Below are 23,752 nucleotides of genomic sequence, written 5' to 3'. Positions count from 1 at the left end.
AAACCCACTCCCGTATTTTCCGTGAAACCCACTCCCCATTTCCCCCAAACACCCTCAAACCCACTCTCCATTTTCCCCCAAACATCCCCAAAACTCCACTCTGCATTTCCCCCCAAACCCACTCTCCATTTCCCCCAAACACCCTCAAACCCACTCTCCATTTCCCCCCAAACATCCCCAAAACTCCACTCTGCATTTCCCCCCAAACCCACTCTCCATTTCCCCCAAACACCCTCAAACCCACTCTCCATTTCCCCCCAAACATCCCCAAAACTCCACTCTGCATTTCCCCCCAAACACACTCTCCATTTCCCCCAAACACCCTCAAACCCACTCTCCATTTCCCCCCAAACATCCCCAAAACTCCACTCTGCATTTCTCCCCCAACCCATCCCCATTTCCCCCCAAACCCCGCTCCCCACCACAGCCCGGACACAGAGTCAGCAGCAGCAGCCGGGTTAATTTTATTTCATTTATTTCATTTCTGCTCCCACCTCCACCCCCTCAGCACATCCCAGGGCCCCCCTTTACCCCTCCGAACCCCCCAATCCCATCTCTCCATCCCTAACTGCGCACGGGCACGCTTGCCCGCATCCTCTGCAGGACGCGGCCCCGCAGCTCCTCCCGCACCGGCCACCAGCGCAGCGCGGGGTCTCGGGGCTCGGGCGGCCGCTCCCGCTGCCCCCCCGGCGCCACGCTCAGCAGCACATTGAAACAGATGCCATCGGTGTCCCCAGCGTCGCCGGGGCTGTGCTGCAGCCCCAGCAGCCCCAGAGCCGCGGGCTGCGCCTCCCAGCCCAGGCGCTCCCGCAGCAGCCGCAGCAGCGGCGGCCGCAGCCCCGCTCGCAGCTCGGCCGGCGATGTCCCGCACGCCACCACGGGCAGCTGCGGGGTGGCAGCGGCGGCCAGCAGCAGCCACAGCTCGCCCGAGGCGTTGGAGAAGGGCAGCAGGAGGCGCAGGCAGAGCGGGGAGCAGGGCAGCTCCCGCGGCAGCGTCGGGGGATGCGCGGGGCTGCGGCGGTAGCGGGCGGCGAGCTCCAGCACGGGCAGGATGTCCGCGGAGCGCAGCGGCAGCGAGCGCGGGTCCCCGCGCCACCAGGTGGCTTGGAGGGACTCGGAGTCAGCGTCCTGCAGGGTCTTCAGGGTCCCACCTGAGCGCACAGGGAGGGGCACGGAATGGGGGGACAGCGGGAAGGGGCTGGGGGGACACCGAGACCACCGAGGGTATCGAACACCCCCAAACCCACTCCCTGTTTTCTGCCAAACCCACTCCCTATTTTCCCCCAAACACCCCCAAACTCACTTCCTAATTCCCCCAAACATCCCCAAACCCACTCCCTAATTCCCCTAAACACCCCCAAACTCACTCCCCATTTCCCCTAAACACTCAAAACCCCCTCTGCATTTTCCCCCAAACCCACTCCCCATTTCCCCTAAACACCCAAAACCCCACTCTGCATTTTCCCCCAAACCACTCCCCATTTCCCCCAAACACCCCCAAACCCACTCCCCATTTTCCCCCAAACCACTCCCCATTTCCCCCAAACACCCCCAAAGCCACTCCCCATTTCCCCGAAGCAGCCCTAAAACCCCACTCTGCATTTTCCCCCAAACCTACTCCCAATTTCCCCTATTTTCCCCCAAACACCTCACTCCCCATTTCCCCCAAAACCCCCAAAACCCCACTCCCTATTTTCCCCAAACACCCCAAACCCACTCCCCATTTCCATGGCTCAGAGGGGACACTGGTGGGACATGGTGACCCCCTAGGTGGGCTCAGAGGGGACATTGAGCCCTGTGTGGGGGTGGTGGCAGGGGACAGCGGTGGCCTGGCACAAAGGTGGCAGGGGACACTGATCCCTGGGCACAGGAGGGGTGGGGACACTGATACCCACCATGGGGCTGGCAGGGGACGGGGACACCCAACATGAAACTGGCAGGGGACACAGATACCCATCACAGGGGTGCCACTCTCCATCATGACACTGGCAGGGGACAAGGATACCCATCACAGGGGTGCCACTTGCCATCATGGGGCTGGCAGGGGACAGGGACACCTATCGTGGAACTGGCAAGGGACATGGATACCCATCATGGGGCTGGCAGGGGACACTGATACCCATCCCAGGGGTGCCACTTTCCATCATGACACTGGCAGAGGACACGGATACCCATCACAGAGGTGCCACTTCCCATCACGGGACTGGCAGGGGACACAGATATACACCATGGGGGCGCCAGGGGACACTGATATACACCACGGGGGTGCCAGGGGACAGGAAAAAACATCACAGGGTTGGCAGGGGACACAGATACCCATCATGGAACTGACAGGGATACCCATCATGGCATTGGCAGGGGACAGGAATAAACATCACAGGGTTGGCGGGGGACACAGATACCCATCATGGAACTGACAGGGATACCCATCATGGGGTTGGCAGGGGACAGGAAAAAACATCACAGGGTTGGCAGGGGACACAGATACCCACCATGGAACTGACAGGGATACCCATCATGGGGTTGGCAGGGGACAGGAAAAAACATCACAGGGTTGGCAGGGGACACAGATACCCACCATGGAACTGACAGGGATACCCATCATGGGGTTGGCAGGGGACAGGGATAAACATAATGAGGCTGGCAGAGGACACAGATACCCACCATGGACCTGTCAGGGGACAGGAACACCCACCATGGGGGTGCCACTTTCCACCATGGAGCCAGCTGGGGACACTGACACCCACCACAGAGCCAGCTGGTGACACTCCCCCCGTGCCCCCGGTGCCAGCACACACCTGTGGCCCGTGCCAGGAAGGAGAAGCGGATCCAGGCGGGGCCGCGCTCCTCCAGCGCCAGCAGCGTCTCGGGCTCGCAGAGCAGCCCCGACTCCTCCCGCACCTCCCGGCGCAGCGCGGCCACGATGGGCTCGCCCCGCTCCACCCGGCCCGCGGGCAGGTACCAGAGCCCGCGGCACTCGGGCTTGGCCTCCTGCACCAGCAGCAGCGAGCCCTGGGGAGGGAGAGGGGAAAGAGGGATGGAATCGGGGCTAGAATGGGGGTACTGGGGGTGGAATTGGGGTACTGAGCCCCTGGGCAGGTACCAGAGCCCGCGGCACTCGGGCTTGGCCTCCTGCACCAGCAGCAGCGAGCCCTGCGGATAGGGGACAGGGGGGAAAGGGGATGGAATGGAGTACAGGGGATGGAATGGGGTATGAGGGATGGAATGGGGGTACTGGGGGCTGCACTGGGGGTACTGGAGGGATTGGGGGGCTGGAATGGGGTACTGGGGGCTGCAGTGGGGGTACTAGGCCCACAGGCAGGTACCAGAGCCTGCAGCCCTCGGGCTTGGCCTCCTGCACCAGCAACAGCGAGCCCTGGGGACAGGGACAGGGGGATGGAATGGGGTACAGGGGATGGAATGGGGTACAGGGGATGGAATTAGGGTACTGGGCCCCTGGGCAGGTACCAGAGCCCGCGGCCCTCGGGCTTGGCCTCCTGCACCAGCAGCAGCGAGCCCTGGGGAGGGACAGGGGGATGGAATGGGGTATGAGGGGAAATGGGGGCTGGAATGGGGTACTGGGGGCTGCACTGGGGGTACTGGAGGGATTGGGGGGCTGGAATGGGGTACTGGGGGGCTGCAGTGGGGGTACTAGGCCCACAGGTACCAGAGCCCGCGGCCCTCGGGCTTGGCCTCCTGCACCAGCAGCAGCGAGCCCTGGGGATAGGGGACAGGGGGATGGAATGGGGTACAGGGGATGGAAATGGGGTACTGGGGATGGAATTAGGGTACTGGGTCCCTGGGCAGGTACCAGAGCCCGCGGCACTCGGGCTTGGCCTCCTGCACCAGCAGCAGCGAGCCCTGGGGAGGGACAGGGGGATGGAATGGGGTATGAGGGGAAATGGGGGCTGGAATGGGGTACTGAGGGGCTGCACTGGGGGTACTGGAGGGATTGGGGGGCTGGAATGGGGTACTGGGGGGCTGCAGTGGGGGTACTAGGCCCACAGGTACCAGAGCCCGCGGCCCTCGGGCTTGGCCTCCTGCACCAGCAACAGCGAGCCCTGGGGACAGGGACAGGGGAAAGAGGATGGAATGGGGTACAGGGGATGGAATTGGGGTACTGGGGATGGAATGGGGTACTGGGGATGGAATTAGGGTACTGGGTCCCTGGGCAGGTACCAGAGCCCGCGGCACTTGGGCTTGGCTTCCTGCACCAGCAACAGCGAGCCCTGGGACAGGGACAGTGGGATGGAGTGGGGTATGAGGGGAAAGGGGGGCCGGAATGGGTTATGGGGGCTGCAGTGGGGGTACTGGAGGGATTGGGGGGCTGGAATGGGGTACTGAGGGGCTGCAGTGGGGGTACTAGGCCCACAGGTACCAGAGCCCGCGGCCCTCGGGCTTGGCCTCCTGCACCAGCAGCAGCGAGCCCTGGGGACAGGGACAGGGGAAAGAGGATGGAATGGGGTACGGGGGGAAAGGGGGGCTGGAATGGGGGTACTGGGAGGACTGGGGGGCTGGAGTGGGGGTACTGAGCCCCTGGGTACTCGGACTTGGCCTCCTGCACCAGCAGCAGCGAGCCCTGGGGAGGGACAGCGGGATGGAGTGGGGTACTGGGGCTGGAATGGGGTACGGGGGGCTGCACTGGGGATAGTGGGGGCTGCACTGGGGTACTGGAGGCTTGAATGGGGGCACTGGGGGGATTGGGGGCTGGAATGGGGGTACTGGGGGCACAGAGGGCCTGGAATGGGGTACAGAGGGAAAGGGGGGCTGGAATGAGGGCTGGAATGGGGGTACTGGGGGGGAAAGGGGGCTGGAATGGGGTACGGAGGGAAAGGGGGGCTGGAATGGGGTAATGGGGGCTGGAATGGGGCACAGGGGGCTGGACTGGGGTACTGGGTGGAGAGGGGGGCTGGAATGGAGGTACTGGGAGCTGGACCGGGGTCCTGGGAGGATTGGGGGCTGGAATGAGGTACGAGGGGAAAGGGGGCTGGAATGGGGGTACTGGGGGGTGCTGGGGTTGCTGGACTGAAAGATGCTGGAGAGAAAGGGGCGGCTGTACTGGGGGCACTGGGGAATGGCCTGGGTGGACTGGGAGCACTGGGGAAAGGCCTGGGTGGACTGGGAGCACTGGAGGATGGACTGGGGGCACTGGAGGGCACTGGAGGGCACTGGAGGATGGCCTGACTGTACTGGGGACACTAGAGGGATGGCCTGGCTGCACTGAGGGGCACTGGGGGGATGCACTGGGGGCACCTGGGGGATGTTCTGGCTGCACTGGGGGGCACTGGGGGATTGCCTGGCTGTACTGGGGGATGGCCTGGCTGCACTGGGAGGCACTGGGAACACTGGGGGGATGGCCTGGCTGTACTGGGGGGCACTGGAGGAATGGACTGGGGGCACTGGGGTACGGCCTGACTGTACTGGGGGGCACTGGAGGAATGGAGTGGGGGCACTGGGGTACGGCCTGACTGTACTGGGGGGCACTGGGGGGCACTGGAGGAATGGACTGGGGGCACTGGGGTACGGCCTGACTGTACTGGCTGCACTGGGGGGCACTGGGGGATGGCCTGGCTGCACTGGGAGCACTGGGGGGATGTTCTGGCTGAACTGGGGGCACTGGAGGAATGGACTGGGAGCACTGGGAGCGGGGCTGCCTCACCTCCTGGTTGAAGAGCACGGCCAGCACCACGTAGCACACGTTCCTGCCCAGGCGGACGGGCGCGGGGGTCCCCCCGAGCGTCTCCCCCAGTTCCCAGGCGCCTCCATCCAGCACCGCCTCCAGCTCCGGCTCCGGCGCGTCCCCCATCGGGGCGGGGGTCCCTGCGGGCGGGGCGGGGCCGCTCAGGGCGGGGCGGGCTCCTGGGGGGGCGAGGGGACCCCCCAGAGGTGCAGGCCCAGGGGGGACACCGAGAGGGGCTCCGGAGATTGGGGGGAGGGGGGAAAGGGTCTGCTGGACTGGGGGATGGGCAGGGGGGCGTAAATGGGGAGGGGGCGGCTGGACTGGGGGTAAGCGGGGAAGGGTTTGGGGGGCAGGCGCGGGGGGCTGCGGTAGGACAGGGGCTGGCTGGACTGGGGGACCCCCGGGGGGGCGCGGCTCGGGAAGGGCTGGCTGGGCTGGGCCGGGGGGCACGGGAAGAGCTGGCAGGATTTGGGGAGCCGCGGGGGGCTGCGGTACGAGAAGGGCTGGCTGGACTGCAGGATGCACGGGAACAGGAAGGACGTGAAGGGCTGGCCGGACTGGAGGATACTGGGGGGAAAGGGGTGGCCGGACTGGAGGATACTGGGGGGAAAGGGGTGGCCGGACTGGTGGTTACTGGGAGGGAAAGGCTGGCCAGGCTGGAATATACTGGGAGGGAAAGGCTGGCTGGATTGGAGGAAACTGGGAGGGAAAGGCTGGCTGGACTGGAATATACTGGGAGGGAAAGGCTGGCTGGACTGGAATATACTGGGAGGAATGGGATGGCTGGACTGGAGGATACTGGGAGGAATGGGACGGCCGGACTGGGCGGCACTGGTGGGGAAGAGCTGGCTGGACTGGGAGATACTGGGAGGAATGGGCTGGGCGGTACTGGGAGGGAAGAGCTGGCCGGACTGGGCGGTACTGGGAGGTACTGGGCGGTACTGGGAGGGAAGAGCTGGCCGGACTGGGCGGTACTGGGAGGGAAGAGCTGGCCGAACTGGGCGGTACTGGGAGGAATGGGCTGGGCGGTACTGGGAGGGAAGAGCTGGCCGAACTGGGCGGTACTGGGAGGAATGGGACGGCCGGACTGGGCGGTACTGGGAGGAATGGGACGGCCGGACTGGGCGGTACTGGGAGGGTACGGGCGGCTGGACTGGGCGATGCCCGCGCTGGGGTAGAAGAGCTCGCTGGGCTGGGGGGTGCCGGGGGGGCTGGAGCTGGAGCTGGGGGGCTCCCGGGGGTCCCAGGGGGGGAGGGGCTGCAGGGCGAGCTGGGGGGGGCACGGGGGCGAGCTGGGCTGCAGCGTGCACGGGGGGCTGGGGGCGCACCAGGGCCGGGGGTTTGGGGGGGCTGCAGCAAAGGAAGGGCTTGGGGGGCTGTAAGGAAATATTTGGGGGGTTACAGGGTGCAGTAAAGAAAGGGTTTGGGGGTGCTGCAAGGAAATATTTTGGGGGGCTACAGGAGAGGATTTGGGGGGTTACAGGGTGCAGTTAAGGGAGGGTTTGTGGGGGCTACGGGAGAGGATTTTGGGGGCTATTGGGTGCAATTAAGGGAGGGTATGGGGGGCTACAAGGAAGGGTTTGGGGGGGCTGCAATGAGGATTTGGGGGCTGCAGTAAAGGAAGGGTTTGTGGGGTCTACAGGGTGCGATTATGGGAAGGTTTGGGGGGCTACAGGAGAGGGTTTGGGGGGGCTACAGGATGCAGGAAGAAAACGAGTGGGGGGGCTGCAATGAGGATTTGGAGGCTGCAGTAAAGGAAGGGTTTGGGGGGCTGCGAGGAAGAATTTGGGGGGGCTACAGGGTGCAGGAAAGGAAGGGTTTGGGGGGCTACAGAGGGCAGGTTTGGGGGGCTACAGGGTGCAATTAAGGGAAGGTTTGGGGGGCTGCAGTGACGGTTTGGGGGTGCGGTAAGGGCAGAGTTTGGGGGGCTGCAGGACGCAGGAAGAAAATGAGTAGGGGGGCTCAATAAAGGTTTGGGGGGGTGCAGTAAAGAAAGAGTTTCGGGGGTGCAGGAGGGAAATGGGTTAGGGGGTTCAGTAAAGCTTTGGGGGGTTCAATAAAGCTTTGGGGCGCTCTAAGGAGGCTGCAATAAAGATCTGGGGCTCTGCAATGCGGGCACGGTTTTGGGGGGTCCCAGCGAGGCTCGGGGGGCGCAGCAAGGCTCGGGGGCTGCCCCAAGGATGGGTGGGATGCAGGAAGAGTCGGGGGGCTGCGGGAAGGGGGGGACGGGGGGCTGCGAGCGGCATCGGGAGGATGCGGGAAGGACGGGGGGGCTGCGGGAGGGTGCGGCGGGGGTCGGGGGGTCGCGGTGAGCCCGGGGGGGCCCCGTTGAGCCGGGGGGGCCGCGCTGGAGCTCGGGGGGGGCAGCGGCGGCTCCGGGGGTCGCGGGCGGGCTCCGGGACCCTCCGCCCCCCCCCGCACCGCGCATGCGCCGCGCACTCACCGCGCCGGGGCTCCGCCGCGCCGGCACCGCCCCCCTGCTCAGCGCCTATTGGGCAGCGCGCCGGAGCAGCTCGCCGCTCATTGGTTGGTGCTGCTGCCACTCAGGGCGGGACTTGGACTTAAAGGGGCCGCTGGGAGCGTGGCGCAGAGTTAATTAGGAGGGATTAATTAGGCGGTGGTGATTCCGTGAGGGTCATCGCTTGGTGCCCCTCGCTTCTTGTTCATGGCCCAGTGCCCTTTGACCAGTGCTCATTAAGTGTGAATTAATTACCCCGTGCCCAATGCCCGATGTTAACTAATTACCCCGTGCCCATTTCCCGTGTTAATTAATTACCCAGTGCCCGTGTTCTGGTGTTAATTAATTGCCCAGTGCCCGTGTTCCGGTGTTAATTAATTGCCCCGTGCTAATTGCCCGGCAGTGTTCAGTCATTTTCCTCCATCGGACAGGACGGAGCAGCGCCCTGGGTCCCTCAGCCTCTGGGGGACCATCCAGCTGTTCCCAGCTGTGTGTGACACTCATGGCAGCGGTGCCCCCTGCCAGCCCCGGCTCTGCCACCTCCCCCTATCCCGGGACGCCGCAGCGTCCCTGGCCCCAGGGGGATGGAGGGAGAGCACCCGTCCCCAACGGGATGAGGAGGATGAAGAAAGAGCATCCCTGACCCCAATGGGATGTGGGGAGAGCACCCCTGACCCCGGTGGGATGGAGGGGGGTGAAGGCAGAGCCCCCTGGCCCTGGCAGTGACAAAGGGACACACCCAGGCGGGCGCTGCTGGTGCCACCAGAGCCCCCTGCCCGCGATGGCACCGCAGGAGGGGCACAAAGGGACACACCGAGGTCCTGCTGGTGCTGCCAGCGGCCCTGGCACGCTCCGGACGCTTTATTCCTCCTGCCCCGAGATCCCCGGGCAGCTCTGGGAGCAAAGCACCGAGCAGAAAGCTCCCGGTATCCCGGCTGTGACCGTGCCCGGCCTCCCGGTGTCCAGGCCGTGGCTGTGACCGTGCCCGAGGCTGCCGGCCCCGGTTGTTCCCGAGGCTCCCGGTGTTCCATCCACGGCCATGCCCGATGCTCCCGGCGTCCCGGTTGTTCCCGACAATGGCTGTGACCGTGCCCGAGGCTCCCGGTGTCCCGGCCATGCCCGGGGCTCCCGGTGACCCGGTTGTTCCCAATGTTCCCGGTGTCCCAGCCATGCCCAAGGCTGCCGGTGACCCGGTTGTTCCCGAGGCTCCCGGTGTCCCGGCCATGGCTGTGACTGTTCCTGAGGCTCCCGGTGTCCAGGCCATGGTTGTGCCCGGGGCTCCCGGTGTCCCGGTGGTTCCCGAGGCTCCCGGTGTCCCAGCTGTGCTCATGCCTGAGGCTCCCGGTGTCACGTCCATTCCCGAGGCTCCCGGAGATGTCCCGGTTGTTCCCGAGGCTCCCGGTGTCCCAGCCATGCCCGAGGCTCCCGGTGTCACGTCCATTCCCGAGGCTCCCGGAGATGTCCCGGTTGTTCCTGGGGCTCCCGGTGTCCCAGCCATGCCCGAGGCTCCCGGAGGTGTCCCGGCCGTGCCCAATGCTCCCGGTGCCCTCCGGTCGCTCCGTGCCCTCACTGGCAGCCCCGCAGCACCCCCAGCGCATCCCGCACGGCCGCGAGGATCATCCCGTCCAGCTGCCAGGGCACAAAGAGGGGGCTCAGCCCCGCTCACCCCACACCCCGAACCCCCAAATCCCCCTCCCGAGCCCTCACCTGGGCGCGGAGGCTCCGCGGGGTCCCGGTGCCGAGGCTGTGGAGGCGCACGGCGCTCTCCGGGGACAGGAATCGCTGCTCCACGCTGATGGTGCCGCTCAGGCTCCGCACCTGCCCGTGTTTGCCGTGCCTCAGTTTCCCCGGAGGCTCGGCACGGCCTCTCGGGGAGGGGATGGGGGGTGCGAGGAAGGGGATGGATGGGGGGCGCTCACCTGGTGGGGAGCCCCGGCGGGGACCAGCACGGCGTCCCCGGGCAGCTGCAGGAGGCTCCAGCCGCAAACCCCGCACTCGTCCCGCAGCCGCCGCCGCAGGGTGGGGTCCAGGTACAGCCCGGGGGGCTCCAGGCGGAACCCGGGGGGCTCCAGGGAGGTCCCGGGGGGCTCCACCGCCTCCTGGCCCGGCTCCTGGGCCACCTGTGGGGTGAGCAGGACTTGGTTCGCTCAATAATAGCTACGCCTAAGTAGCTCGCTTGGGTTTCGGGATGGGCAAACTTAAATTCATTTCGGTTTTTCTTGCTAGACCGTGATGCGAAAGGTACGAGGGTTGATCTTTGGGAGAGCTGAGAATCACCAAAGAGCTGAGATCCTAAGAGAGCTGAGAATCCCTAAAGAGCTGAGATCACTGAGCTTGCCAAGGGTGGCCACGGCTGTGAGCTCACTGGGTATTCGCGCTCTCTGTCTCACAGAGGGATGAGTTATCCAGGTAGTCCTGCCTCGCTCAGGGATAAGCCCAATCAGGTTTTATCGGGTTTTATCGGGTTTTATCAGGTTTTATCGGGTTTTATCGGGTTTTACCAGGCACCCACCTTGCGCAGGAAGTCCCGGATCCGCGGGGCATCCTCGGCGCGGAAGATGTGCCACAGGGCACCGGGCACCGCGCCCGCCCCGAGCCGCTCCCGCAGCGGCGCCTCCAGCTCGGCCAGCTCGGCGGGCACGAGCGGCTCTGCGGGCACAGGGGGCGCAGGGTGGGCATGGGGGCACCATCAGGGGGGTGTCAGGGGCGGGGTGGGACCCCCAGGGGGCTCAGGGGGGTGCCAGGGGCGGGGTGGGGCATGAGGGGGCCTGCAGGGGCTCAGGAGGTGCCAGGGGCAGGGTGGGTATGGGGCAACCCTCAGGGGGGTGCCAGGGGGCACGGTGGATATGGGGGGGACCCTCAGGGGGGTGCCAGGGTGCAGGGTGGGCATGGGAGGACCCTCAGGGGGGTGCCAGGGGCATGGGGGGGTCCCACACTCTGCCCCTACCCCGCGCTGCGGGCACCGCGTGTGCCAGGACGCTGACGGAATCGGCCGCTTCCACCGTCAGGGGTTTGGTGCCCAGGTTCTGCTCCTGAGGGGGCACAGCTGGAACGGGTTTGGGGTTGGAGCGGGCGGGGCGAGCCCGGCTGCCCCACAGAGACCGGGAACCCACAAAGCCCGGTGTCCCCAAAAGCCCCGGCGCCCCACAAAGCCCCAGTGCCCTCCAAACATCGGTGTCCCCCAAGCCCCAGTGTCCTCCAAATCCCCTGAGCCCCCCAAATGCCAGTACCCCCAAAGCCCCGGGTGCCCCCCAAAACCCGGGTACCACCCAAAGCCCTGGTGCCCCCCAAAGCCCTGGTGTTCCCCAAAGCCACGGTGCCCCCCAAACCCCAGTGCCCTCCAAACCCCGGTGCCCTCCAAAGCCCGGCTGCCCCCCAGAGTCCCGGGTACCACCCAAAGCCCCGGAACCCCCAAATCCCGAGTGCCTCTCAAAGCCTAGCTGCACCCCAAAGCCCCAAAACGTCGGAGCCCGCAAAGCCCGGGTACCACCCAAAACCCCGGTGCGCCACAAAGCCCCGGTGCCTCCCAAAGCCCCGGTGCCCCACGAAACCCCAGTGCCCCCCAAACCCCGGTGTCCCCCGAAGGCCCGGTGCCCCTCTCACCGTAGGACACGCAGACACGCGGCCGCAGCCACCGCCGGCCCCGCAGGAAGGAGCCCAGGTTGAGGCGGCCGCCGGCCCCGCAGTACTCGGGCAGGGGCAGGCTGGCCCGCAGGTTGGTGGCCCTGTGGCAGGCGGGGGGTGACACTCAGGAACCCTCCCAAACCCCAGCTGGCGTGGGGAGGGGACATCGGGTGATGCCACCCTGTGCTGTCACCCACCGGCTCAGCTCCGTGTCCCCAAAGCCACGCTCCAGCTTCAGCAGGTCCCCGCTGCCCTGCTCCCGCTCGGCTGCGGAGGGACCCCGGGGGCACATCAGGGACGGAGCCCGGCTCCCCTCACGCCTCACCCCAAAATCACCCCGGGCACCCCACAGCCTCCCCGTGCCCTCACCTGTGCTGGCGGCAAATCCATCCCAAAACCTCCGGCGGCTCATCCGGACCCGGCTCCCGCGGGGCCCGCAGGTTCACGGCCTTCACCTCCTCCTCCTCCTCCTCCTCCTCCTCCTGCCCCGCGGGCTGGAAGGATTCGGGCGCCCAGAGCCGAGGTTGCAGCCGCTTCTGCAGCCCTGACACCAGCACGGGGCTGCGGGGGGAGCGGGGGTCAGTGGGGAAAATGGGGGGCTCCGGGTGTCACCCCAAGGCAGGGATGGGGGGCTCCGGGTGTCACCCAGAACACAGGGACGGGGGCTCCGGGTGTCACCCACAGGCAGGGATGGGGGGCTCTGGGTGTCGCCCCCACACTCAGGGATGGGGGTTCTGGGTGTGACCCAACTTCCAGGGACAGGGGGCTCCGGGTGTCACCCCCCTGTGGGGCCCCGGGTGTCACCCCACACTCAAGGGTGGGGAGGCTCCGGGTGTCACCCACATGCAGGGGTTGGGGGCTCCCGGTGTCACCCCACACTCAAGGATGGGGGCTCCCGGTGTCACCCAACTTACAGGGACAGGGGGCTCCGGGTGTCAAGGATGGGGGGCTCTGGGTGTCACCCCACACATAGGGACAGGGGGCTCTGGGTGTCACCTCACACACAGGGACGGGTGCTCCAAGTGTCACCCACAGGCAGGGACAGGGGGCTCTGAGTGTCACCCAGCTTACAGGGATGGGGCCTCGGGGTGTCACCCAGCTTACAGGGATGGGGTGTCACCCTACACTCAAGGACAGAGGGGCTCTGGGGTGTCCTCCCGCAGGCAGGGACGGTGGGCTCCCGGGGTGATGCCACCCTGTGCTGTCACCCACCCGGGCGTCACCCCACACTCAGGGGATGGGGGGCTCAGGGTGTCACTTCCCACACAGGGACGGGGTCTCACGGGTGTCACCCCTCACGGGGGGCTCTGGGGCGTCCCCCTCTCACCTGGCCGTGCCTCCAGTGCTCCTGGAAGGTTCCGTAGCCGCCGCCGGGGCCGGGCCGGTGCAGCCAGAGCAGCCCGCCGGGGCCCAGCACGCTGTGGGAGCCGGGGGGCTCCGGGGGGCCGGGGGGGCTCAGCTCGGGCCCCGCCCGCCGCTCCTGGAGCTTCCTCTCCACCACGCGGGCGATGATGCTGTCCAGGATGCTCGTCAGGGCGGTTGTCCTGGGAAAAGGGGGACGGACGGCGACGAGATTGGGGACCCCCTCAGGCCCAGCAGAAGGGGTGGGAAACGGGGCACGGGGTGGGCAGCGGGGCAGAGGTGGGCAAAGGGACACAAGGTCGGCGGCAGGGCAGGGTTGGGCATCAGGCACAGGATGGGCAGCAGGACAGGGATGGGCAGGAGGGCACGGGGTGGGCGGCAGGGCAGGGGGTGGGCAAAGGGGCACAGGGTGGGCAGAGGGGCACAGGGTGAGCAGCAGGGCAGGAGTGGGCAGGAGGGCACGGGGGTGGGCAGCGGGACACAGGGTGGTCAGAGGAGCAGGGGATGGGCAGAGGGGCACAGGGTGGAGAGCAGGGCATGGAATGGGCAGAGGGACACCGGGTGGGCAGGAGGGCATAGAGTGGGCAGAGGGGCACGGGGTGGGCAACAGAGCGGGGTGGGCAGGAGGGCAGGGTTGGGCAGGAGGGCACAGGGTGGGCAAGAAGGCAGGCAGTGGGCAGAGAGGGGGTGGGGAGTGGGGTACAGGATGGACAGCGGGGCAGGGGATGGGCAGGATGGCACAGGGTGGGCAGCAGGGTGGGGGTGGGCAGAGGGGCACAGGGTGGGGAACCGGGCACAGGGTGGGCAGGAGGGCACGGGATTGGCGGCGGGGCACGGGGTGGGGCAGGTGGGCAGAGGGTGGGCAAAGGGGCACGGGGTGGGCAGCACAGTAGGGTGGGCAGCAGGGCAGGGGTGGGCAGCAGGGTACAGGGTGGGCAAGAGGGCACGGTGTGGGCAGGACGGCACAGAATGGGCAGAGTGGCACGGGGTGGGCAGAGGGGCAGGGGTGGGTAGAGGGGCACAGGGTGGGCAGGAGGGTACAAGGGCAGAGTGGCACGGAGTGGGCAGCAGGACAGGGGTGGGCAGGAGGGCACGGGATGGGCAGGAGAGTGGGGTGGGCAGGAGGGCATAGAGTGGGCAGAGGGGCACAAGGTGGGCAGCGGGGCATGGGGTGGGCAAGAAGGCAGGGAGTGGGCAGAGAGGGGGTGGGCAGTGGGGCACAGGGCGGGCAGGAGGGCGCACGGTGGGCAGAGGGGCACGCAGTGGGCAGAGACGCACAGGGTGGGGAACCGGGCAAGGGGTGGGCATCGGGGCACGGGGGTGCCCGGGCACATCAGGACTCACGCTGGGCAGCGCCGGTGCCACGGGAGCGAACGCCATGCGCACGCCGTCGTGCCCCAGGCACAGCTTCACGGCCGTGGACGCCAGCAGGTCGCACAGGGTCGCGCTCTGCACGGGCCCCCCCCGCCCCGGGGGCGGCGCCCCCTCCTCGGCGCTCTCTGCTCGGGGGGGCACAGCGCGGTCAGGGCGTCCCACGCCGCCCTCGGCATCACCCCCACGCCCGGCACCCCAAAACCGGCACGGGGTGCGCCCCCCTGACCCCCCCGGAGCGCGGGGGGGGTCGCGGCCGGCCCTACCTTCCTTGACGGGCCGGGCGGGCTCGGCGGGGCCGCGGCCGCTGCGGGCGGGCACGGCGGGCACCGGCGGCTCCTGGAACAGCCGGGGGCAGTGGGGATCCTGTCAGGGCTTGCGGGGCACCCCCGAACCCCTTTCACCCCTTTTCCCACCATGCAGAGCCCCCCCTCCACACCTGCCTGCCCGGGGGCTCCGCCGGGCCCTGCTCCGCCGCCCCCTCCGCGCACCGACAGCGGGACTCGATGCCCAACTTGGCCCGGACCTCGTGGAGGAGCTCCCAGAGCCGGGTCAGGACTGCGAGAGGGCGCGGACAGCGGTGGCAAATCCCCAGCACGGGGGTTTTGGGGTTTTTTTGGGGGTTTGGGGGTTTTTTGGGGTTTTTGGGGTTTTGGGGGTTTGGGGGTTTTGGTGGGTTTTGGGGTTTTCTTTGGGGTTTTGGGGGGTTTTGGGGGTTTGGGGATTTTTGGTGGATTTGGGGGTTTTTGGTGGGTTTGGGGTTTTTTGGGGGGTTTTGGGGTTTTTGGGGGTTTGGGGTTTTGGTGGTTTTGGGGTTTTAGGGGGTTTTTGGGGTTTTGGGCGTTGGGGGGTTTTGGGTTTTGGGGGGTTTTGGTGGTTTTGGGGTTTTGGGGTTTTTGGGGGTTTGGGGGTTTTGGAGTTTTTGGGGTTTTGGTGTTTTGGGGTTTTTGGGGGTTTTGGGGTTTTTGGGGGTTTTGGGGTTTTTTTGGGGTTTTAGTGGTTTTGGGGGTTTGCGGGTTTTTGGTGGGTTTGGGGTTTTTGGGGGGGTTTTGGGGTTTTTGGGAGTTTTGGGGTTTTTTTGAGGTTTTGGTGGTTTTGGGGGTTTTGGGGTTTTATTAGGGTTTTGGTGGTTCTGGAGTTTTTGGGGTTTTGGTGGTTTTGGGGTTTTTGGGGGTTTTGGTGGTTTTGGGGTTTTTGGGGGTTTTGGGGATTTTTGGGGTTTTTTGGTGGTTTTGGGGATTTTTGGGGTTTTTGGGGTTTTGGAGTTTTTGGGGATTTTGGCGATTTTTGTGGTTTTTGGGGTTTGGGGGTTTTGTAGTTTCTGGGGGTTTTTTTGGGGGGGTTTTTGGGGACACACTCACCACAGGTGGGGACGAACTGCGTGGGGACCAGCGATGACACGCGGTGGTCCCGCCCGGGGGTGCACTCGGGTGGCAGCGCCGGCTCCTCTGCGGCACAGAGAGGCTTTGTTTGTCCCCACCGAGCCCCGCACGGCTGTCACCCCCTGTCCCAGCCCGCCCCGCCCCCTACCAGCGCCGCTCTCCTCCCGCGAGCCGCGGTGGCACTCGGGGCACAGCTGGAAGCCACATCTGGCGCAGCTCCAGTGCGAGTTGAAGAAGCCGCGCTGGCAGCGGTCACAGAGCCGGGGGGCTCCTTCGCCCCGCCTCCAGCGCGTCACCCCTGCGGGAAACACAGCCTCAGGGTCCCCGTGTCCCCGCGTCCCCAGTGCCACCCCCTCCCTGCTTCCCGTGTCTCCAGTGCCACCCCCTCCCTGCTCCCCGCGTCCCCAGTGCCACCCTGCTCCCCGTGTCCCCGTGTCCCCAGTGCCACCCTGCTCCCCGTGTCCCCGTGTCTCCAGTGCCACCCCCACCTGTTCCCCGTGTCCCCGTGTCCTCAGTGCCACCCTGCTCCCCGTGTCCGCATGTCTCCAGTGCCACCCCCACCTGTTCCCCGTGTCCCCAGTGCCACCCTCACTCTGCTCCCCATGTCCCCGGTGCCACCCTCCCCATGTCCCCAGTGCCACCCTCCCCGTGTCCCCAGTGCCACCCTCACCCTGCTCCCCATGTCTCCAGTGCCACCCTCCCTGTGTCCCCAGTGCTACCCTCACCCTGCTCCCCATGTCTCCAGTGTCACCCTCCCCATACCCCCAATGCCACCCTCCCCGTGTCCCCAGTGCCACCCTCCCCATGTCCCCAGTGCCACCCTCACCCTGATCCCCATGTCCCCAGTGTCACCCTCCCCGTGTCCCCGTGTACCCAGTGCCACCCTCCCCGTGTCCCCAGTGCCACCCTCACCCTGCTCCCCATGTCTCCAGTGTCACCCTCCCCATACCCCCAATGCCACCCTCCCCGTGTCCCCAGTGCCACCCTCCCCATGTCCCCAGTGCCACCCTCACCCTGATCCCCATGTCCCCAGTGTCACCCTCCCCGTGTCCCCGTGTACCCAGTGCCACCCTCCCCGTGTCCCCAGTGCCACCCTCACCCTGCTCCCCATGTCCCCAGTGTCACCCTCCCCATACCCCCAGTGCCACCCTCCCCGTGTCCCCAGTGCCACCCTCCCCGTGTCCCCATGTCCCCAGTGCCACCCTCACCCTGATCCCCATGTCCCCGGTGCCACCCTCCGCATGTCCCCAGTGCCACCCTCACCCTGATCCCCGTGTCCCCGGTGCCACCCTCCCCATGTCCCCAGTGCCACCCTCCTCATGTCCCCAGTGCCACCCTCACCCTGCTCCCCGTGTCCCCAGTGCCACCCTCACCCTGCTCCCCATGTCCCCAGTGTCACCCTCCCCATACCCCCAGTGCCACCCTCCCCGTGTCCCCAGTGCCACCCTCCCCGTGTCTCTATGTCCCCAGTGCCACCCTCACCCTGATCCCCGTGTCCCCGGTGCCACCCTCCCCATGTCCCCGTGTCCCCGGTGCCACCCTCCCCGTGTCCCCGCTCACCCTCGGGCCCTCCCGGCCACGCGTCCCTGTCCCTGCGGACGGCGGCACAGAACGCGTCCCCCAGGACCCCCAGCAGGTGCTTGGCCAGGCAGACGCTGCTCCCCACATTCCTGACACCCCCATCGGGGTCGGCCACGTCCCCCTGGCTGTCCCCCAGGCTGCAGAGGCCATCGACGCTCAGCTCGCCGTTGTCCCCAAGGGTGAACCTGCGGGGAGAGGGGACAGAGCTGGGGGGGCTCGAAATGGGGGAGGAAAACAGAGGGGGAAATTTGGGGTGGTGGGAGAGGGAAAAGGGGAGGAGAAGGAGAGGAGGCTGGAAAGTGGGGGGAGAGGAGGGGATGCGCTAAAACGGGGTGACAGGAGATGTCCCAAAGAGGGGTGACAGGAAAGGATGTCCCAGAGAGGGGTGAAAGGAGCAAAGAGGGGTGACAGAGGGGATGTCCCGAAGAGGGGTGACAGGAGACGGTTTTGTGAAGCAGGGTGACATAGTGGGTGTCCCAAAGTGGGGTGACAGGAGAGGATGCTCCAAAGAGGGGGTGACACAGAGGTTGTTCCAAAGTGGGGTGACAGGAGAGGCTGTTGTGAAGCAGGGTGACATAGTGGGTGTCCCAAAGTGGAGTGACATAGAGAGTGTCCCAAAAAGAGGTGACAGGAGAGGGTGTTGTGAAGCAGGGTGACATAGTGGGTGTCCCAAAGAGGAGTGACAGAGAGAGTGTCCCCAAAGAGGGGTGACAGGACAGGGTTTTGTGAAGCAGGGTGACATAGTGGGTGTCCCAAAGTGAGGTGACAGAGAGGATGTCCCAAAGTGGGGTGACAGAGACAGGGTACCAAAGTAGGGTGACAGAGATGATGCTCCAGAGCGGGGTGACAGGAGAGGGTGGCCCAAACAGGAGTGACAGGAGAAGGTTTGGTGAAGCAGGGTGACATAGAGCGTGTCCCCAAAGAGGGGTGACACAGAGGATGTCCCAAAGTGGGGTGACAGGACAAGGTGTCCCAAAGAGGGGTGACAGAGAAGATGTCCCAAAATAGGGTGACAGAGAGACTGTTGTGAAGCAGGGTGACAGCTGAGGGTGTCCCAAAGTGGGGTGACAGAGAGAGTGTCTCAAACAGGGGTGACAGGAGAGGGTTTTGTGAAGCAGTGTGACAGAGAGAATGTCCCCAAAGAGGATTGACAGGAAAGGATGTCCCAAATTGGGGTGACAGGAAAGGATGTCTCAAATTGGGGTGACAGAGAGCGTGTCCCAAAGAGGGGTGACAGGAAGGGATGCCCCTACAGGAGGCGATGCTCTAAGAGATGGGTGACACTCGAAAGGAAGGGTGACAAGGAAATACTCTTAAAACTGGGTGACAGAAGGTGACATTCCAAAGCAGGGTGACAAAAGGGACATTCCAAACAAGGAGCTGCTCCGCCGCCCCCTGACACCCTGTGATCTCCCCTTGGCTCACCTGCGGAAGTGCAGCAGCCTGCAGCTGCTCTCGGGGCGCTCTTCCTCCTCCTCCTCCTCCTCCTCCTCCTCCTCCTCACGCTGGGGGTCCCTGCGGGCGCGGGGGGCGCAGGCCCAGCAGCGGGGGATGCTGGGGGGCAGCGCCGTGCAGGGCAGGCTCTGCAGGCACCGGCGGCTCGGCGGCTCTGGGGACACCGGGAAGGGCTTGGGGACACCGGGCAGCGCTTGGGGACACCGTGGAGCCCCATCCGAGCCAACTGGGAGGGGCTGGAAGTGCCCAAGGGCAGCTTGGAGCAACCTGGGAGGGTGCCGGGTGTCCCTGGGCGTGGCAAGGGGGTGGGACTGGATGGGGTTTTAGGTCTTTTTTAGGGTTTCTTCCAAGCCAAAGCATTTCTGGATGCTGGGATCCTATGACAGGCGCGCTGTGGCGGGGGCTGGAAACTGGGCCAGAAAGTAGGGCTGGAAAGTAGGGCTGGAGCTGCTCAGAGGTCAGGCCTGCGGTGCCAACACCTCCCCGAGGAGTCCCTGCCCCAACCACAGCGCTGCCAAGCCCCGGGAATCCCACCCGAGGCTGCCACGCTGCCCCAAAGGGACATTTCCGTCCGTGCCAGACCCGGGAAGAGCCCCAGCACAGCAGTTCCACAGCCCACACGTGTTCCCAGCTCGCGTTGCGAGCTCCAAGATGCAAAATTCCCTCGGGATCGGGCGCTGCCCCCGCCCTCTCCCGGCCCCGCTGCGCATCCCGCTCATCCTCACCTTCCTCCCGCAGCTCCATCCTCCTCTCCTCGCTGTCCCCCGTGGTCTTGGAGCCCCTTTTGGCCGCCGCCGCGCCCTCGCTGGCGGTGCGGGGACCCTCGGTGGGGCCATGGGGGCGTTTGGCCGAGCGCTTTCCCTCGCCGGGGGGCTCGGGACCCCCGTCCCACCGCGGGGCTTTGGAGCGGGGCAGCGACTGCTCCGAGTGCCGCGTCAGCCACGTCTTCTTCAGCTTGGTGTGGTTGCTGGGTGGGCACGGAAAGCGCCCCGAGGTGGGCTCGAAGGGCACCCCCGGGCACCCGTGGCAGCCCGGGGTGGGGCACAGACAGCCCGAGGGGGGTTCAGGTTTGGCCAGAGCCGCTGGGTAGCGCCCGTCCGCCAGCACCGCCGAGGGATTTGGCTCTTTGGGGGCATCTCTGGGCTCTGAGGGTCGTCCCGGCCCCGCGTCCACGGAAAACTCAGCGCCGTGCGGCCGTGAGCCCACCCAGGGGCCGGGCTGCGGGAGGAGCAGGGGGCGGCTGGAGCCCGGGGGAGGCGTGCGGGGATGGGGAGGGGGCACCGCCGAGCTGCCCCCGGCCCGGCCATCCCCCCACGGGGCTCCCGGCAGCTCCGGCTCCCCCTGCCCGGCCCGCTCCGGCCCCGCTTGGCTCCTGCCCAGCAGCGGCGGCGCCGCGTGGTTCTTGCTCGAGGCGTGGAACCCGGCGCCTTTCTTGGCGTAAAACTCCTGGAAGGGAACAGAGAGGCGGTGTCACCCCACATTGGGGTCGCCGTCCCGCCGGTGTCACCCACATCCCTGCGAGGGGGCGACGCGGAGCATTCCGTTCCCGTGCCTCAGTTTCCCCACACCCCTGCCAGGCCTGGGCATCCGCCCGGTGCTCGGCGGTGCCCGGGGCCGGCTGCTGGGGTGCCCGGCGTGGGAAAGGAATGGGGAGCCGCAGCGGCGGCACGGGGCGCGCCCAGGGCTGGCAGCGCTGCCTCCCGCCGCCCCCGTGCCGCCGTGACTCAGCCGGGGGTGGCGGCACCCGCGGGGACAGCGCGGCGTCACCCCGGGAGACCGAGAGCCCCCCTGCCCACCACCCTCGGGGCTGGAGCCGCTGTCACCCCCCGGGACCCCTCCGAGGGTTGGTTCCTACCTTGTTCCCTGAGCTGGAGCAGCCGTCGAAGGGGGGCGGAGCCGCTTTGCACCTCGGCGGGACCCCCAGGTAGAGGGGCTGGCCCCAGGCGGGCCCGTAGGAGCCCAAACTCCACTCCGGGCCGGCGAAGCGCCCGTTCCCCACCGGGCCCGGCCCCTCGAACGCGGGCTCGGCCTGGGGCGCGCCGGGCAGCAGCGAGGACAGCAGGAAGGGGCTGTGCTTGGCCTCGACGAGGAAAGGGCAGTGCTGGAAGGAGGCCGGGGGCTCTCCGGCCGCATCGCGGGCTTTGCCGGGCACTGCCAGGGGGTGGTAGCGGTGGTACGAGTGGCTGTAGAGCGCCAGCGGGGCCAGCACGGCCTCGGCCCAGCGCGGCTCCTTGCAGGGCTCCCCCCAGCCCCCCTTGGGCTGCCCGTTCCGCGGGAGCAGCAGCGGGGGCAGCTCCGCTCCGTCCTCGGCGCCCCGGGGGAAGGGGCAGCCCAGGTGGGCACCGGCTCCCAAACGCCCCTCGGAGCTCCTCCAGCCTTTCTCCAGGGTGTAGCTCAGCTTGCCGGGCTCTGGGTAGGCCGGGAGGCCCAGCTCGGCCCCGGCGCTCCGGGACAGAAGCATGGCGCTGCTCTCCATCCCCCGCGAGTCCTGCGCTGCCTCCGCCGCTCTTCTCCAGCGCGCCGGGCTCTCCCCCATCCTCGCGTCGCTGGCCGTGCTGCTGCCGCGCTCATGTGGTGCTCAGCGCCGTCCCTGCGGGCAGCGAGAGCGGCATCAGCGGGGAACGCAGCCCAGCCCTGCCCGGGCAGCGCTGCGGGGAAACTGAGGCACGGCGATGCTTGGCGGCGGGGGGGTGGTTGGGGCGCTGCTTTCTCCATCCTGCGGTGTTTTTGGGGAGATCGGGCACTGGGCAAGGTGGCAGCACCGGTTTAACCACAAGCTGCAAGGGGAAACCAGAGGGGGAAGAGCAGCCCCCTGTCCTTGGCCCACCAGCACCCCTCGCCATCAGGCATTGAGCGCCGCGGCAAGCGCAGGGGAGCGACACCAGCGGGGAGCAGCGCCCACCCCTGCGGGGAAACTGAGGCACGGCGATGCCCAGGGGTGTTGCTGTGGCGCTGCTTTCAACCCCCCAGCTCCATCCTGCGGTGTTTGGGGCACGGGAGGATGGAGCACGCTCATTTCATAGGGCTGCCACAGCTTGGGTCTACCCCAGATCTGTGCAAAGTGAGGAGAAAATCAGTTTTGTTTTCCGTTTAAAGATGCCAGAAGCAGAGATGCTCTCAAACAATGAGATTGTCTCTTTTTCCTGTAGGTGCTTCATGGCCACAAGTCCTGCCCAGGGCTCTTGGCTCTGCAAACAGGCGCTGGGCAAGGTGGCAATCACAAACTGCAAAGGGAAATCAGAGGGAGAACAACAGCCCACCAGGACCCCTCGCCATCAGCCCTTGTGCACCACGACAAGCACAGGGGAGCGACACCAGCGGGGAGCAGCGCCCACCCCTGCGGGGAAACTGAGGCACGGCGATGCTTGCGGGCGGTTGCTGGAACTCTGCTTTCAGCCCCCAGCTCCATCCTGCGGTGTTTGGGGCACGGGAGGATGGAGCACTCTCATTTCATAGGGCTGCCCCAGATCCATGCAAGGTGAGGAGAAAATCACTTTTGTTTTCTATTTAACGAGTGCCAGAAGCAGAGATGCTCTCAAACAATGAGATTTTCTCTTTTTCCTGTAGGTGCTTCATGACCACAAGTCCTGCCCAGGGCTCTTGGCTCTGCAAACAGGCACTGGGCAAGGTGGCAATCACAAACTGCGAGGGGAAACGAGAGGGAGAACAACAGCCCACCAGGACCCCTCGCCATCAGCCCTTGTGCACCACGACGAGCGCAGGGGAGCAGCGCCCACCCCTGCGGGGAAACTGAGGCACGGCGATGCTCGGGGGTGTTGCTGTGGCTCTGCTTTCAATCCCCCAGCTCCATCCTGCGGTGTTTTTGGGGAGACCCCCGGGACCCCCGGCTCCCCTGCCCCGCGGGACACACGATCCCAGCGGACCCGTGTCCGGGCCGGGTGTCGCCGTCGCATCCCGTCCCGTCCCGGCGGGGCCGGCGGCTCCCCGCGCCCACCGCCGGTCCCTCCTTGCCCAGGCTGGCGCCGTGCCCGGCCGCTGGCACCCTGGCACCCAGCGTGGGGAGGCCGTGCCCTGTGCAGGCATTCGCCCCCGGGCAGGGCTGGGTGCGCTTCCCAGGAGGGCTCCCAGCCAGGGGGGAGCTCCGCGCTCGCAGGGGCCCCTCCTGGGAGAAATGCCGGGGGGGATTTGTAGGATTAACGCTCCGCCGGGACCCGGGCCACACGCAGATGAGGGTGCGGAGCCAGAGCCCGCATCCTGTCCCCGTGTCCCCCGTGTCCCCCGTGTCCCCCGGTCCGGAGCGGCGCAGGGGGACAGAGCCGAGCTCAGCCAGCTCCCGGCCCTGCTGTGGGGTGGGACAGACAGCCCCGAGGGCCGGGATGGGGACAGGAGCAGAGTGGGGACAGCACCGTGTGTCCCCAGAGCCGCTCGTCCCTGTCACATCCTCCCCCTAAAGAGGGCAAAGCTCCCATTCCCACGGGGCTCGGGAAGCATCCCGGGACACCCTGGGGACAGCCTGGGGACAGCCTGGGGACAGCCTGGGGACAGCCTGGGGCACGGGGACACCCTGGGGACACCCACCGTGGGGCAGAGGGACAGCCTGGGGACAGCCACGCTGGGGCACAGAGACACCCTGGGGACACCCTGGGGCACAGAGACACCCTAGGGACAGCCACTCTGGGGCACAGGGACACTCTGAGGACACCCTGGGGCACAGAGACACCCTGGGGACAGCCACCGTGGGGCACAGGGACACTCTGGGGACACCCTGGGGCACAGAGACACCCTGGGGACAGCCACCGTGGGGACAGCCACGCTGGGGACAGCCACCGTGGGGCACAAGGACACCCTAGGGACAGCCACCGTGGGGACAGCCACGCT

At 66.8% G+C, this 23,752-nt stretch overlaps 2 protein-coding genes across 2 annotated transcripts; both read right to left on the bottom strand.

The window, feature by feature from the left end:
- Nucleotides 1-564: 564 nt before the first annotated feature.
- NUDT18 (nudix hydrolase 18) lies at nt 565-8,133 on the bottom strand. The gene is made up of 4 exons (XM_059490851.1): nt 8,124-8,133; nt 5,660-5,820; nt 2,799-3,012; nt 565-1,151 (listed from the first exon to the last, which is right to left on the bottom strand). Exons 2-4 carry the CDS (start codon nt 5,804-5,806, stop codon nt 565-567), a joined length of 948 nt encoding a protein of 315 aa, XP_059346834.1. The 5' UTR covers nt 5,807-5,820; nt 8,124-8,133.
- Nucleotides 7,755-22,322, bottom strand: HR (HR lysine demethylase and nuclear receptor corepressor). Its single transcript, XM_059490680.1, is given in 21 exon segments — nt 7,755-8,168; nt 8,878-9,767; nt 9,846-9,956; nt 10,058-10,258; nt 10,651-10,787; nt 11,086-11,184; nt 11,960-12,029; nt 12,126-12,192; nt 12,194-12,322; nt 13,090-13,296; nt 13,298-13,306; nt 14,469-14,623; nt 14,762-14,834; nt 14,935-15,053; nt 15,857-15,943; nt 16,026-16,175; nt 17,438-17,643; nt 18,884-19,067; nt 19,639-20,359; nt 20,769-21,471; nt 22,249-22,322. Coding segments are annotated over 21 exon segments (4,806 nt in total).
- Nucleotides 22,323-23,752: the final 1,430 nt, after the last annotated feature.

The sequence above is a fragment of the Ammospiza nelsoni genome, chromosome 30, assembly GCF_027579445.1.
Source record: "Ammospiza nelsoni isolate bAmmNel1 chromosome 30, bAmmNel1.pri, whole genome shotgun sequence".
Taxonomy (NCBI): Eukaryota; Metazoa; Chordata; class Aves; order Passeriformes; family Passerellidae; genus Ammospiza; species Ammospiza nelsoni.
The sequence above is the reverse complement of the archived record's forward strand: the minus strand, read 5'-3'. Positions and strand labels throughout refer to the sequence as shown.